At 35.5% G+C, this 16756-nt stretch overlaps 1 protein-coding gene across 5 annotated transcripts in view; it reads left to right on the top strand.

The window, feature by feature from the left end:
* LOC131050980 (protein SUPPRESSOR OF QUENCHING 1, chloroplastic) overlaps positions 1 to 14292 on the top strand; it is a 381968-nt gene extending 367676 nt beyond the window's left edge. For 3 of the 5 annotated variants that reach the window (XM_059207434.1, XM_059207433.1, XM_057985303.2), the window contains 3 exons: positions 11359 to 11606; positions 12795 to 12944; positions 13067 to 14292. In XM_059207434.1, the coding sequence (XP_059063417.1) occupies positions 11359 to 11606; positions 12795 to 12944; positions 13067 to 13204 (536 nt within the window). In that variant the 3' untranslated portion in view covers positions 13205 to 14292. Of the gene's footprint in view, positions 1 to 11358; positions 11607 to 12794; positions 12945 to 13066 lie in introns of those variants that run through there. The other 2 variants (XR_009358237.1, XR_009358236.1) reach the window with 2 other exon arrangements.
* Positions 14293 to 16756: the final 2464 nt, after the last annotated feature.

The following is a 16756-nucleotide window of genomic DNA, read 5'->3' as shown; positions in this document are numbered from 1 at the left end:
CAAGCGACTTTAGTGGGATAGCTACTTGGGTAGTGTATGCTGAAAATCTCAAGGGGGACTTGTGTTTACAAATGTCTTTCAAGCTTCTGGACTTAGATAAATTTGTCAATTTCAGGCTCTCTCTTTCTTTTTGGATTTTCCGAGATTTAGACTTTCAAAAAGGGGAAAAGGGGATAGGGTTAAGAAAGCTGATCTAAACCTACGAATTCTGGAGACAATATTAACTGGGTGATCTCGGGAAACCACACTTTGCTCCGCCACACTAAAGACAACTACACAAAGCGGGTGCAATCTTCAATGGGTTGTGCTTATGATCGAAGTTTTGGCATACACAGGGGATAGGCTCAGACTAACTTTGCACAATGAAATGGAAATCATCCATTCACCAAAAGTATGAGTAGAGATACATCGTTAATTAATACTTATCAAATCCTTCATTCAACTCTAACAACTTTGAAAGAAAATCTAAATTAACTTCTAACTAATGTGTTGAGGAAATTGAAACCATGCTAATCACTCAAATAACAGAGATTACAAAGCCTTAAGAGAAAGCGCACATGCAATATATTATTTGAAAAAATGACCATGCAACAATATATCAAAAACCTCACACTCTCCAAATGAGAGGAGGTAGCCTTATATAGTTTTCCAGAAAACAATGAACGGCTGAGATCAAATAGTGATCAAGGGCCCGGATTGAAAGATAAAACCCTAATTAGGGTTTCCCAAAACTAACTACCCCTCAACCAATGAGAAAATTACATTTAGGGACACTTGTCCTTGTTGCTAAATATGAACCAACAATGAAAATAGAAGGTTGCTGCATTGTGAAGTGTGCCCTTCTAGAAGCTTTTGGATGAGTCGGGCTCATTGAACCTGGACATGCTGACTTGGAACAATCTGATTGGTTGGAAGATGACGAGGCGCCACCTCAGCGTGTTGGATGTCTTTTCTGAATTCTCCAATTTGTGTTAAGAAATCGCCTAAGTATGGAAATTTGATTCTTCTTGTCACCATCTGATTCTGATCGGGAGCTTTTTTTTTATTTCTTCAGGAGATGAAATCCTTCAAGAAGTTGTTTAGATGAAATTCCTCAAGAAGTCTGAAATTGTTTTCATCAAGTTTAAGGACTTTTTTTTCTTGGTGCCTTGAGATTCTTTCAAGTGCCTTGGATTTGGAGAAGATGTAATGTTCCCAGTTGGGGATTGGATTATTTGGCGTTCAAGTCGTGCAAACAAATGTTAGTATACAAACAATATGAAAGATAATTAAACATATATATTTATTTGTGCAGTTATACAAGAAAGAATGCTATACGTTATTCTACATATTTAACAAATAATGTTAAACTGATTTATTGTTATCTATAAAAAGGATACAATACTTAGTTGGACCTTACCTGGATTGACCCAACCCTCTATTGAGAAATATTTCTCAGTTAGGAGCAACCCAGGATGTCGTCCTCCTAGGGTCTCTATTTGGGATCTCTATTAATGAGTGAAATCATTAATGCTCTCAAAGCTTGGCAGAGATCCCAACCCTGCTCAAGCCTCTCTATCGCTAACATATGCATATGGTTAACCTCTACGATATATATATTGTCTCTAGGAGATTCCCTATGAATCTCTCTCTGGATTCCTCTTGGAATCTTGGCATTCAATTCTGCTCTGAAATGCCTCAATGATCCCTAGCTCTGTAAGTTGCCTCTGAAGCAATCTCCATTTCCTCTGTTTTAATTCTGAGTGTATCTCTACAATCTTATGGTAATTGTTATTTAACATCACTAATATATCACTATTATATTATAATCCTGAGTGTATCTATGTCTCTAGAAATGTCATTACAATTCTGGGTGCATCTCTATTATGCTAATTCTGAATGTATCTCTGCAACTTTGATTCTAAATGCATCTCGTTCACTTGCCGGTGGTGTATCCTGGATATGCTGGGTACGCTCCCCTCCTTCCACGGTTTTGCTTCCAACGTGGCTATGGCTGTTCGTATTCCCCCATATCCCCCCTCCTTCAATGGTTCAAAATCTCTTTATATCTTGATCGAGAATATGATAATAATATGATAGGTTGCGTATCCAAAAGATACATCTATTCATTAAGGCTTCTTTTCGTATGTTAATCGCACCTTTCCATATTGGATTAATGATCCGCCGATATCAACTAACTTAATAATAATGATGACTAATTTCTTATATTCGCTATCTCGATAACTTCCTACATTATTTCTTCTCTTATCATTCTGTGGATATGCTCCTTTAAACAAATGTAATTAATCAAACATCGGTGCTAAGATACCGATTCAAACATTTTTGTATTCGGTCTTCCTTGTTTGACCGTAATATACCAAGTATGGTATCGTTGCCACAGATACTAACAATACCCCTGAGATGTCAACGGACTGCTATTAATTCATAGTAACTATATATTCAAAACTACTCTCTCCTAAAAATCGATAGACTTAATGACTTATCTAATGTTAGTAATATCGTATTTTCAAATAAAGATTATATTTTTCTTGACTGATGTTAATTCTGTTTGCAGGAGTTTTTTTTTCTTTTCGTATGGGTAAGAGCTATTACTATTATTTCAAGTGACATCGCAGCCTTTGATATGATTCTTAATAAACAATTTTTATTAATCATTGTCTCTTAATCGATTAATGATGCTTATCTATCATCTTCTTTGTTATTACTTAACCTATCGATGCTTGATAATAGTTAATCAATTCCTTTCCATTATATTGCTAATCTATAGTGATTATTCTTGTGTCATTTTCGGATCGATAATGGAGATATCATTGAGTATTATCTTTATTATTAGATGCTAAGGTCTTACTTATGATACTTTATACTGGCCACTCTTTAAATATTAGCATTTAATAATCTTACTCGATGTTGTTTACCTTGTGTAACAAGCAAAGGCTTCAATATGATCGTTGCTTTCAGCCAAGTGAGAATTAATTTTATTTTTATATTAATGAATGATTAATACTACTATTAACATCAATAATTAATAAATGATAATTTATTATTATGATGAAGAATCACAAAACTAGTATTAACTACATCACCAGGATGTGGGGTTATGACAACCCTCTCACTTTAGAGGAAAATCGTGAAGTCTCATAAATGAGACGATTTTCCAATATTATTAAATGTTAATTAATAAATGTTTTAATTATCGTATTTATTTAATCACAATAATCCAATGTCCAAAGAGGGGTTATGACAGAAGAATTCCTCTAGGCCTTCGTCATAATAGCTCTTCCCATACTTGACCAAATTTTGGCCATCTTTATGCTTGAACCTTGCTCGTGGATTTGTCTTCAATTCTGAATTTGGCTTGAAACTCCATTTGTGTTTTCTGCGATGATCCCGCCTTCAGCTGCCAATTTATGTTGTGCGTGAGGAGGGTGAAAAGCTTTGGATAACTCCTCACAAATATGAATTGATGTGATCTAAAGTTCATCTTTTCAGACATTCATCGTGTTCAGCCATCATCTAAAACCTACAAAACCAAAAGAAAATGAATTAGAATCCTCATTTTGAGCGTAAACTTTGAAGGTTTGATGGCAAAGTGTGCTCTGATTCAACACTTTCTCAACACTTTTAGCTTTCAACAAGCTGCGAACACTTGAAAATTTTAGAAACCCTTGAAAACTCAATCTGACTTGAAGGTTTGGGAGTGAAATTTGTCTTTGATTACTCTACAAATGAACAACTTAGTCCCAAAATCTGTGAAATGAATGTTGAAATCAGATTCGAATCCTGGAAAATGTGTGAAAATCATACTAAGTCCCTGAAAACTCAATAAATCTGCCTTGAATACCCCTGTAACCTTCAAAATTTCAGGAAATATGTGGATTTGCTCTTCAAAACAGTCAAGAATCTCCTTCAATCTGCGTGTGAACTCGTGAAAAAATGTTGGAGATCTCAGACTTAAACTTAAAATCTCCTACAAAATGACTTCAATCTGCGAAAAATTCTTCAAAATACTCTCAACCTGCACAAAACTTCCCTCAAAATGCCTCTCAACTTGTTCTTGAAATTCGAACTTCATATGATGAAATGAGAGAATGAAAGGCATTTGTATGAAGTTCGAATTTCGTAATTAAGAAACACAAAGGATCTTCAAAATTTGTTTCTAATTCGCTCTTCATTCATCGAACTTGGACATGCAGTCTTGAATCTTTCAAAGGAAGTTTCTAAATTCATTTCAGTTGAACTCAGTCACTTGGGGAAAGTTCTGATTTTGTTTCTAGTCTGAGTTCAATTCCTTGAGAAAGTTTCCATTTTGATTTGAGTTCATGATTCGAACTCAATCTTCAATTTCTTCCAATTTGAAAACTATCTAAAAATGCTTTCCCTTTGTCTTTCCAAATTTTGGAACTTTCTAAAATTAATTCTTTGTTCGAACTTCAATAGCTGGGCGGACTTCATGTGATTCTTTCCTCTTGCCCAGTGGACTTCACCAAAATATTTCCTCACTATTTCTGAGCTTGGGCGGACTTAGTTAAGTTTGTGCAGCACATACATCCCAAGGCGGACTTCATTCATCTTATGTATTTGGTCTTTGTAGGAGGGTGGACTTTATGTGATTCTATGCAACACTCACCATCTCCTTTCACCTTAGGGTGGATTTTCCTTGACTTATTCCTCTTCAACCAAAGGTAGGGCGGACTTTCTCACTTCCTTCTTCATGATAGGGCAGACCTTTTGAAGTTTGTTTCTATTTGCACTTGAGGTAGGGCGGACTTGGAGGGATGTGTACACCATTAACCACCTCCAAGGCGGACTTGACTGATTGCCTAACTTTATACCCTCTCTCTAGGGCAGACTTCCTAGATTTCTGAACTCTTTTCCATAGGGCGAACTTGGTGAGAATTGTGCTCTATCTCCATAGGCAGGGTTCATCCAATTCATGCATCTCACTTCAACCAAGGGCGGACTTCATCATCTTTATGGCTCATTGCTTGAGGGCGGAGTTTGTCATCTTTGAGAACCTTTCATTTGCAACAGGGTGGACTTGGTAGCACTTAGTAACTTCAAGCTGCAAGGTAGGGCGGACTTGGCTTGTTTCATGTACCTCTTTACCTTATACTTGGTGGACTTCCTTAACTTCATGCACCTTCTTCATGGGCGGAGTTCAAGAGATTCATGCACCATCACCTTGCAGACTGGGCAGACTTTATCACTTCCTTCCACCTTCTTCATGGGCGGAATTCAAGATATTCATGCACCGTCACCTTGCAGATTGGGCTATCTTCTTCATGAGCAAGGTTCACCAAACTTATGCATATCATACCCTCTCTTTCTAGGGCGGACTTTGCTCTTCATGTGACCAAGGTAAGGGCGGACTTTGTCATCTTTATGGCACCAACATCAAGGCGGACTTCACTTCATTCAAGGCAAGGCGGATTTCAACCCTTGCTTGCACTTCAACTTTCTTCCTAAGGGGACTTTGTTTGACTTGTGCACTTTGCAACCATTCCCTAGGGCGGACTTGACAAATTTCATGCCCCATTCAATGTGTTCTAGGTGGACTTGGTGAGGGATGTGTGCACCACACACTTCAAGGCAAACTTGAATTGCTTCTCTCCCTCTTCTCCTTGCACATGACGGACTTGGTCAAACATGTTTACTTTGGAGGGCGGACTTTATCACTCATGCTCCAATGCTATCAAGAGTAGGGCGGACTTTGTGAAGCTTGAGGTACCATTGCACTTGCACCTTGGGCCACTTTTTCCATCTCTCCTACATGGAGGACTTTGTGAAGCTCCCTCTCCATCATGGGGCGGACTTTTTTTGGAGTTCTTGACATAACATTCGACACCAAACATGATTAGCCAAACTTAGAGAAATACCTGGAAGACTTCAAAATTTGATAACTTCTTCAATTTTAGCTAGATTAACATGATATTTAAAACCCATACTCAGGTAACCCATCCAAAGTGCCATGACCCTAAAATGTAGGAACTTAGCTTTTTGGGTCAAAACTTGAAAATTTTCAATTGCGATTGATGCAGGCCAGTGGTACTAGTGCAAACCCTAGGTCCCCACTCCGAAAAAAAGCAAAAAGTAGACATCCCTAAAAAATAGGGAAAATTTTCTTAAAATAGCCATCTCCAGTATCGAGCTAAAATGCCAAAAACGAAACTTCCTAAAAATTAGGAAAAAGCAAAAAAGCAAACTTTCCAAAAATAGAAAGTTGTTTGAATTCGTTCAAATCAATTGCGTTCTTCATCCTTTGGCCTTTCTAGGCACTTTGACGATGTCTAGACTCAGTTATCACTTGGCTTGCAAAAACTAACTTTTAATCCTTAAGACTCAAACCGTTCAAAACTTGACAGAACTAAGCAAAACTGAAGCGGAAGGCCACGAGACACTAACAAAAACCCTAGAAAGAAGGAAAAAAGGAGGGCCCCCATTTGCAATGGGGCGATGTGTGAAAAAGCTCACAACTTGACATTAAATCAATCTTTGAGAAAATGCAAGCACCATGTAACTAATCAATCAACTCATCGATGCGTGGAATGGGGTATCAATTATTGATGGTTCTCTTCTTCAAAGCCCGGTAGTCTATGCACATACGAAGAGTACTATCTTTTTTCTTTACCAACACCATTGATGAAGCAAAAGGAGACTTACTTGGACGAATGTGGCCCATGTCCAACAACTCCTTAATTGTTTTCTCAGTTTCATCCTTCAGTTTCTTTGGATGCCTATAAGGTGTAATCATGACGGGTTTGGCACCCTCTGTGAGCTCAATAATATGCTCAATACCCCTATCGGGAGGTCTACCTGGTGGAATAGCACTAAACACCTTGGGGTGTTTAGTCAACAAGTCCTGTATCTTGGGTGGATAATCAACCTTCTATTGCTCCAACTATGTAGGCATTATTCTACATTCTGCTGCCCAATCTAGCTAATCATGGCGAATTAATCTCTCCATCCTTCTGAAGGAAATCATCCACAAGCTTGTGTCTGTTATTGCCTTGAGCACATGTTTCTTCCCATTTGCTTCAAATCGTAACTCCATATGTTTCACATTAAGTGTAAGCTCCTCAATAGCATGAATCCATGTCATGCCAAGCACTACATCTATGTCTCCCATATTGACTACATAAAAATCAGCCTTAAATTCATAGTCGCTCAAGCGCATAGGGAGATCGGTGATCATCCTATTACAGGTGAGTGCATAACATCAGCTACTCTAACACGCACTCCCTCGAACTCCTGTGTCTGAATCCCACACCTTGCTACCAACTTCTCATCAATGAAATTGTGCGTGGCACCTGTATCAAAAAGGGTGATGACCCGCTGCCCTGCTATAACTCCCCTCATCCTGAAAGTGCCCTCACGATGTAAGGAAGTAATGCACGTGGTAGTCCTCTTGCCTTCTAATTCATTTTCTGACACTTCTGAAGCCTTTTTGGACTCCATATCCTCATGGTCAGTTTGCTGGTCTGAAAAAACAGAATTATCATCACGCTCATAAATCCATTCCATTTGCTTGGCCTTGGCCCTAGGCCTCTAGGGACACTCATTCTCAGGTGTGTAGGGTGACTTACACCAAAAACATAACTTTTTCCTCTTCAAATCATTCAAACTCTCTTGATTCTTGCCCATAGGAAATTTATTCTTGAAATCTGATTTTTTTGGTCTCTTATGAGAAAATTTGTTATCTTTGTTGCAAGAAGAGAACTTAGACGGGAACTTGCTTCTAGGTGTTGCAAGCTCCATGCTACATGCCTTTTTCATGGGCTCCAACAAAGTGAGTGGGTCAAATGCCTTAATCCAACCTCTCAAGGGCTCCTACAATCCCTCTACAAATAATATGACCAGCCTCCTCTCTGATATGCTAGGCACCATCTCTACAAGTCTTTGGAATTCACCCATATAAGTCTCCAAATTACCCATCTGTTTCAGTTGCGCCAACTCTCTGAAATACATTTCAGAATCTTTGCGATCAAATCGCTCTATTAGCCTGTCAATGAATTTTGCATAAGTGGTTATGTGATTATGCCCAAGAGTGATCAAACCATGGTACCACCACTCATGAGCAGCACCCTCCAAATGCAGTGTAGCAAATCTAATGGCATCCTCTTCGGGCATCGGTCTCAATGACAGATAGTTATTTTACTTTGGTACCCATCCTCTATTGTACACTTGTCACTCCCATCAAAATATGGCATGGTAATCTTACCAAGAGTTTGTTGATAATCAGTTCGTGCTGGAGCGTGATATTCATTTCTTCTGCCATTTCTCCTGCTCCTTTGATTCATGAACTCATCAAAGGTCCACTGATCTCTCAAATCAGGGGGTAAGGTGGTGTATTCTATATATGCCTGATGTGCTTCATCTGCATAAGGTACAGGGGCAGCAACATGTGCTTGTTCTTCTCGTGGAGTGAAGGTGGGAAAGAGGGGTCTAGAGGCTGATCCTCTAGTGAAGGCATCATGCTGATTGACTGTCTTCTCTCTTCCATCACTGTTGCTACTATTCCCACCACTATTTTCGCCTGAATTGTTCTGATGATTTTTATTCTAAGTGCCAAGTATTTAAAGGGAAGTAAGCAGAGTTTAGCCACTAAAAACTGATCAACAATTTGCTGAAATCAACATTCGATGGATGCAAGCATTTTCAGTTTGCTCATTACTAACCTGTAGTACTGAAACCTACAATAGAAGATTAAACACCACAGGATAGCATGGTTCTTGGCTCTAATACCACTGTAATGACCTTACCAAGAATTTTTAACAGACTTGCAGTTGATTGAGTTTTTACACAATGACATTTCCTGTAAAGTTGTAACTAACAATTAATATCATAGGCATTTCAACAAATAGTTGCCATACATCCATTTCACAATTAAATGGTCACTCAAATATCAAAGAAGAATATTGAATTGTTGATGCCTATATTTCTGATTAAATTATACATATAATTTGAAGGTTGATACCACACAATATGCTGATGTAAAGTCATAATTACATATATAAAAATGAGAATTAACTTCCTGACCTTTATGCTATAGTTGTAAGGCTTTGGATTATGCTGGTCTGAGTACAAACACTTTTGAGAATACAGTTACAACTATAGTTACTATCTGTGCCCTGAGTTTCTGATCAGTATTGGTATGTGTAGATATTTGGCCCTCTATCACACCCGTTACAGTGCAATTGCCAAAGTGGAGGTCTTCACAAACTCTAACTGAAAACTGACTTCTTTTCAAAACCCCGCGATATCACTAAACTCTGCTTACTTCCCTTTAAATACTTGCTAATTTTACTTTAGCTTAAAGGTGGCGACCAGCTTGAAAGTCTCTAAAGAGTCAAAGACTAAGATAAAAGCATCAATTCCCTTTATCCCCTCTTTTTGGCGTTTAAATTAGGGTTTTTTGGGGTTTTGGTTGGAGACGTTGGGAGATGCTCAGAGACTGTGGCAAAGCATCTCCTGTGAGCAGGGACGTCTTCAACCATGTCCTGAGTACTACAGACGCATCTCCCTGCAACCTTGATATTAATCTTTTTAACTTCTTCTTGATAATAATATTTTATTTTTGGTCTCATTATAATCACTTTATAAAAATAAAATATTCAACTTAAAAACACCATTAATTAAATACAAATTATCTAAAAGAATTTAAATTAAATAATTAAATTATTTTCTTTTTAAAATGAAAACATTACATTTTGATCTGCATCTGAACACTTTTTTCATCATTTGTCACTGATCATCACATCAACATGCAAGATGTGTACTAGATTTAGTGGGTAAAAGTTATTCCTTTATTGATTATCATGAATTTCATTGATTGCCAAAGTTGATATGAATTTACTATCATAAATTTGATATAACATTTCAGTTTTTCAGTACATAGAATAGTGTAGCAGATATTGTTTTATAACATATTACATAATATAATTATTATTTTCTCCTATCATCAGAGTAGTAATCTTAACCACTTGGAGGGAGTAATCCAGTAGATTATTATTCTGATCAGTTTTCTAGTAATCCATCTGTAAAATATTATATTTTTTTACCAGGAATGTTTTAATCTGTCGTCAAGACATTTTTCTTAATTTTAAATAGCATATAACCTTTCAAAAATTTCAGATTTTGATACTTGGAAAATCAGATATCAAATTAAATTGTGAAAAATCTCCGCATTTAGTGATTTCTAGAAGCAGCTATTTCTACCTGTTTATGCTGAATTGTAACTTATTTGTAAACCCTAAATATCAAAACACTAATCCAAAATCTACAAACTAATTCAACAAACAATCAATAGAAAAACTACAAATGCAATGCAAATGATATAAAATTAACAAGTATACTTTCGTATGCAAGAGAGGCTTGTCTCTATTGTTCTTGTATCCTCCATGATCTTGTATTGATGATGTTGTTCTCAGATTTGTGTTGCACTTGTACAACAGCTCAAAGAGGAATGGATGTGGTTGTGATGATGTATGCTAGAGAGATTTTAGCATTATGTAAGTATGATAAGGATTGTAGATTGATCTAAATGGAAGGAAGAAACTTCTTTTATAGAAATCTCCAAGAGAATTAAGAGGTGAGATTATGAATAGTCAAGATCACATAGATGAAAAAGAATCAATAGGATTGAAGGTTACATAAAGATGAAGGGAGGAGATAAAAAGGTGAAAGGTAGAAGATAAGGATGACTAGGATTAAGAATGTGTTTGAAATGGAGGGATATGACTACGCGGTGGGTTGACTTTGGAGAAAGCACAAAGTGAATGAAGAGAAAATTGACACTTGTCATATGTCTAGGAATTTAGATTATGATCCATGTGAACAAGTTCGAGGACTAAGATTAAAGAGGGAAAAAAAGGACTAGAAAAATAAAAGATTAAATAAATTAAATATTTAAGAAAAAAGACAAAATTAAATAAATAATGAATATCTATTTAAATAGAAAGAAGAGACTTAGTGAATTAATTGAACAAATTAAAAATATTTATTTAATTAATAGTGAAAGAGGGTAATGAATTAACTAAAGAAATAGAAATATTTAATTAATTAATAGAAGACATTAAAAGTTAATTAATAAAAATTTATTTAATTAAAGGATAATTTACTACCTCAAATAAACTTCATCTGCTTCGTATGCATTCCCTCTTGCCGTATTATGTCTTTATTTTTCTGAGTTTATATTCTTATTTTTAAGAAATAGGCGCATAGCTGCCCATCAAAATTTCTCATGTGTGAAAGATTAAACTTAGTGCACTGATGTTTAAGATATTCACTTACTTTGACAATTCTATAGTCTATGAAAAGGAACTGAAATATGGCTTACAATTTCATTGCTTGCTTTTGCAGGAAAGTTACTTATTGCAGATACAAACAATAACATCATTAGATCCATTGACCTGAGTACAGAAAACCCTGTGGTTCAGACGTTAGAACTTAAAGGAGTCCAAGTTCCTTCAACAATACCAAAATCACCAAAGCGACTACGAAGACGTCCTTCAATGGATGCTCAGATTATTAGGATAAAACCAATTTCTGCTATGAAGGGCAATTTACGCCTGGAGATATCACTTCTCCCAGAATATCATTTTACAAAGGTTATTTTCTTTCTTACCAATTTATTTTTCCAAAAACAATGGAGCATGTTTTTTCTCAATATAGGATATTTCTAAATTTCTTTGAAATAATAACCATAAGGCAGAAAATCTTAATTATTACTGACAGTATGGTACTGTTAATAATGCTTGATTACCCTTTAAAAATGTGCTTTATCGGCGTCCCTGAAACAAACCAGAAATACTTGATTGCAATAAGAAAGGCTTTATGGGATTTAAGATTTATCGGGATATCTATGGATTCTGCAGGTGACTTATGCAATAGCTATTCATAAACAAGCAACAGCCAGTATTTTAATATTAGAACTCCAAATAATCTGTTCTATGAGGTTTAACCTGCCAATTTCCATATGTTGTTTGTCAAACCTGTTGTTTGGGATAATATATTAATATTTATGCTAAAATAGTAGCTATAAAATATTGCATCCTTATCTGGTCTAAACTTGGTCTCTCACAGAAACCTTTGCCCGTTATGAAATGACAAAATTTGATGTCAGATTTTTTACCTGAAATGTTCTGATTCTTTCTACTACTGGTAAAACTGTTAATTATAAACTCTTCAAGTATAAAGAGTAGATAAAGAAAACACAGATTCAGATTTACAAATGACAACTGTACAAAAAACACAACACAACGAATTATGTGATTCACTGTTAATGGCAACATCCATGGAAAAAGCAGGCATGATCTCTCTATTAATTTTGTTGGAGCAGATAAAAATTGTTTTGTCATCTTAAAACAAATGTTTTTAAGTATCCAAACATGTAGAGACAGCAGGAAAGCAAAGAGGCAGGGCAAAAAGGAACGGCTGATGACCGTTGGACTTCACAAACATAACAAAATCATCCACCATGCCTCATTCCTAGGAGGCTTTTTTTGGGGAATTTATATTAGCAATTAAATATTGGAAACTGCCATCCTCTGAACTCATTAAGGCACCAAAAGTGTCAAGCTTATCTTAATCATTGATACAATTCACAGCATAATAAATAAATAAATAGACAGCAGATAACTTTGTCACAATACTTGTCTTTCCATGGTAGCTAGTTTCTTTTCTTTATAAAATCTGAAATTGCTATACACTTTTTCATATGGAGATGAATCTTGATGTTTTCTAGCTTGGTATTGCCATAAATTCTAAGATGTCATCTGAACCGTGATTAATCCCAGGAAGCAAGCAGCAAATTTGAGGCTGGTGTTGAGCCTAGTGATGGAATGCTAGTTGAGCCCATGGATGGTACCCTTGACTCTGAAGGGTTTGCAACGCTGCACTTCACCAGATCTGCAGAGACATCAGCTACAGTTAGAGTTAATTGCAAGGTTTATCTCTGCACATATTCACCCATATTGACAGCCCATCAGAGATTGATAACTTTAATTATCTTCTTCAAAAAAATGCATATTTCTTCAGTGCAATGATCTAACAATGTCGTGGGTTGCAGGTTTATTATTGCAAAGAGGACGAGGTGTGTTTGTATCAGAATCTTGCTTTTGAGGTTCCTTTTATCCCAGACTCAAATTCCACTTCAACTGCAGATATACCGCTATCCCACACTGTGAAACCCAAAAATAGAGTATAATTCGTTTGACTGATTCTAACTATCTGAATAGGGAAATGAAAGAGAATTTCATGCTCAAGAGTAAATTATTGAGAGAAAAAGCAAAAGGCGCATTCTTGATATTGTATGAGGATGCCAAATTCTTCATTTGTTCGGGGAATGAATAAGCATTGCCAATTCACTTCGACGGATCTAATGATGATAAATTCTCACCATTTAGGTCTCCAACGGTATTAATATTGGGTTCTAAAAGTCTTGAAAATATTAGATATTGAGATATTGTGTATCATATAAACAAAATGGCTTCAAACATTCTCTATATTTCAACGAAGGTTTCATCAAATTAATCATTGGTAGCAGATGGTCTGAGTATATATTAAGTAAACAAGATTCATCTACTGCCACCATTAAGCCTGCCGATTCATCGTTTGCCTCCACACACATCCCAAGCATACTTTCTACGCTACATATCTCAGATGTGAATTATTGGAGCTGTTTACAATATTCTTGGATGAAAATATTGTTGGGACATGTGTCATACATTTTGCAAGCTTAATGTTCGATTATTTATTTATTTAGTATCCTTATAGAAAAGATGTCTCATTTTCAGGCAATGTCTATGCAGCACCAGATGCATTTTTTATTGTTTTTATTAATTAATTAAAACTAAAAATTATTCTAATTTTCAATTAATTAATAAACAAGGTCAAGAATGCATCTTGGGTGCTGTATATACAATGGTCCACTTTGAAGTGGTACTAATGTTATGTATATTTTGTAAAAGTGATACATGTAAGAATATCTAATGGCATGTAAGTGTGCAAAATCATCTATCATCTTAAGATTCTATGATGATGTTATGATAGATGTAAGACAGATTATATAATAGACAAATTTTTTACCAACTTATGATGTGTAAGAATGACACATCATAAAACTTATCTTAGAAAAGATAGTCTAAATTAGAGTGTCCAAGTTTGGTGGAGAATATGACGTGTTTTATGATACATGTTGCGCTCTACTTTTAGTATGTTGATACATCATGAATTTGGGCATTAGATTTTGACATAGACATTTAAGCAACACATTTAGCCCATGGTTTTGTTAAACCATTTTATGGTTTGGTGTTTGAGCTTGATTTATGTATTTGGGTTCTTGGATGGAGATGTAGTAGATATATGATTTTGCAAAGGTTATGCTATCAAAATTTCTCCAAAAAAAGTTGGGGTAAGTAATCTATATTCATAATATATTGTAACCACTATATTGCTAGTGCTATTGTAACCACTATATATTGAGGCTCTTTTTGTTTGATTCTATTTTTTTTAAAAAGGTTTTTCCAAGGTAAAGAATTGTGTTATCTCTATTCTGTGTGGTTGTATGTTATTACATGTGTTTAATCTTTTTGAAATTGTAAAATCTTAGTTTGTATTGCATGTCTCTCCTCTAAAGAATAGTGTTAAGATGTTTTATTCTATTTGGCTTCCTTTCAAATCTTTTGAACTTATGAACATAGAAATCTGAGTGGCATATCATAATATCAATAAAATAAATCTAAATCTTCAAATTACACCTTCCTAAGACACCACTTCACATTCAATAAATATAAAGTCTCTCCACATAGTTCATTGAGCTAGGACATTGGACGGATCAAGTTCTTAAATGATTTTTTATACTTGTATATGAAGAGGATCTATGATATATAAACTCTCTCCACAAAGTTCATGAAGCTAACACATAAGAAACGTCGAGCTCTTAAATGATTTTATATATAGTATATATCAAGAGGTGATGCAATTTAAAAAAACTTAAATGTACAAAAATATTATCTCTCAATTTCTTTTAAGTATCATGTTATAGCACAATATAAGCATATGCATAGAGTACAAGAAATGACAAAGGCTGGTCTAAAATATACATGTTGAAAAATCTTAATCAACATCAATAAATAAGATACTTTACAAAATAAAATGTGAGGATTACACAATACTATTTCTAAAAAAACAATATGTGCGGCATGTTTATAACACTAAACTCTAGGCAAGGGACTTAAGTCACACACAAGGTAGACTATGCCTCTTCCTCTATGAACAACAAACTAAGCAACCAATTATGAACACACACATAAAGCAAATCCTACCACTCAATAATGGGCAACCAAAGTTAGAGGAAGATAGTCTTCATTAATTCACACAACAGACCTCAATCCTTAACTCACTATCCCAAACATGTGTAGGTTGGCTCCACGAACAATGTATTAAACACTTACAAAAGGAAACACCACCCTAAGGAGCTTTATAACTCTTCAAAAAAAAAATCCTTGGTTAGCCTCAAGAGCACTCTATTTTAGGCAACATATAGAATTTTAATCTTTGCACCATTTTAGAACCTCTTAGAACACTTGATTCTTGTACTCTAAATGATGCTCCTTGAGCTCATATGTAATGCTCACTCAAAATCCAACCTCACTTTCCAAATTGAGATTCAATAAATTCTTCTCAATTGTTGTAATGTAAAGGACATTTCATCCCATACTTAGAACACATTGCCCAACCTCGTGACTCTACCATGCACACAAGTCTCTCAAACAAGTCATGTCAATTCTCAACTATGATGGACTCCTATTTTTCAACCTACTCATTTTTATGTATTATCATGTTCATTCCAAGTTCTACGAACTTGTCATAGAGTTTGCACATTCTTAGCCATTGATTTCCCAGAGATAATACACCAAATGATCTCTTGAAATTGATCTATGAAACAATGAACTTGCCTCTTCTATTATAGGTTTGGCCACCCAATCTACAATCCATGGCTTTCCCAAGTTCCTATGCATGATATTACAATGGTTGAATACCTAGGTCTAGTGATCTTCCCTTGAAAACATGCCTCTAGGATGGCCTCAAATATTTAATGTTGTACAAATAATTTAATACAACATAGCACCCATTCTATTATTCAAGGCAATTCAACTTCTTTTTATCCTAGCTCGTGACTCCCTCTCATGTCCAAAATATTAATTGGTCTCTAATGCATTGCACCAAGAACCAAGTCATGCCCTTCTTGAATCATTTGGTGAGTCTATCCATAATCTTAGTGCAAATATGTTGTCATTTATATAGATCCAAGGAAACTATTTTTTTTAACATCAAGTCTCAACACACATTAGAACTCATCACAAATTAGTCAAGCACCTCATAAATCAAACTTGTTTACTTTAGAACATGTGATCCCTTACTTTCTCCCCCATTAAAACTAGGTAATACCCTTAGTGCCCACATTTAATTCATCCCCTTCCCAAGAACCAAGTCATTTTTTATCAATACACTTGATCCTTCCCTTTTTTGTTCCTCCTTGAACTCATGATCCTCGCATAAATCCTACTCCCTAAACTCATGACTTCATTGTCTTCCCAAAATCTAATTTGCCAACAATTCCCTCTTTGTGACTCCTACTTATGGCCTTGTTACTTCTTTTCATCTTTTTTTATCCCTGTGGTCTTGTTATCTTTAAAGTCCCACCTTCTAAGACACTACCAACCATGTTGCCAATTCAAGTCGCAAAATAATTGTT

Source organism: Cryptomeria japonica, chromosome 6 (genome assembly GCF_030272615.1).
Source record: "Cryptomeria japonica chromosome 6, Sugi_1.0, whole genome shotgun sequence".
NCBI lineage: Eukaryota > Viridiplantae > Streptophyta > Pinopsida > Cupressales > Cupressaceae > Cryptomeria > Cryptomeria japonica.
Note: the sequence above shows the minus strand (reverse complement) of the source record. Positions and strands in the feature narration are given on the sequence as shown.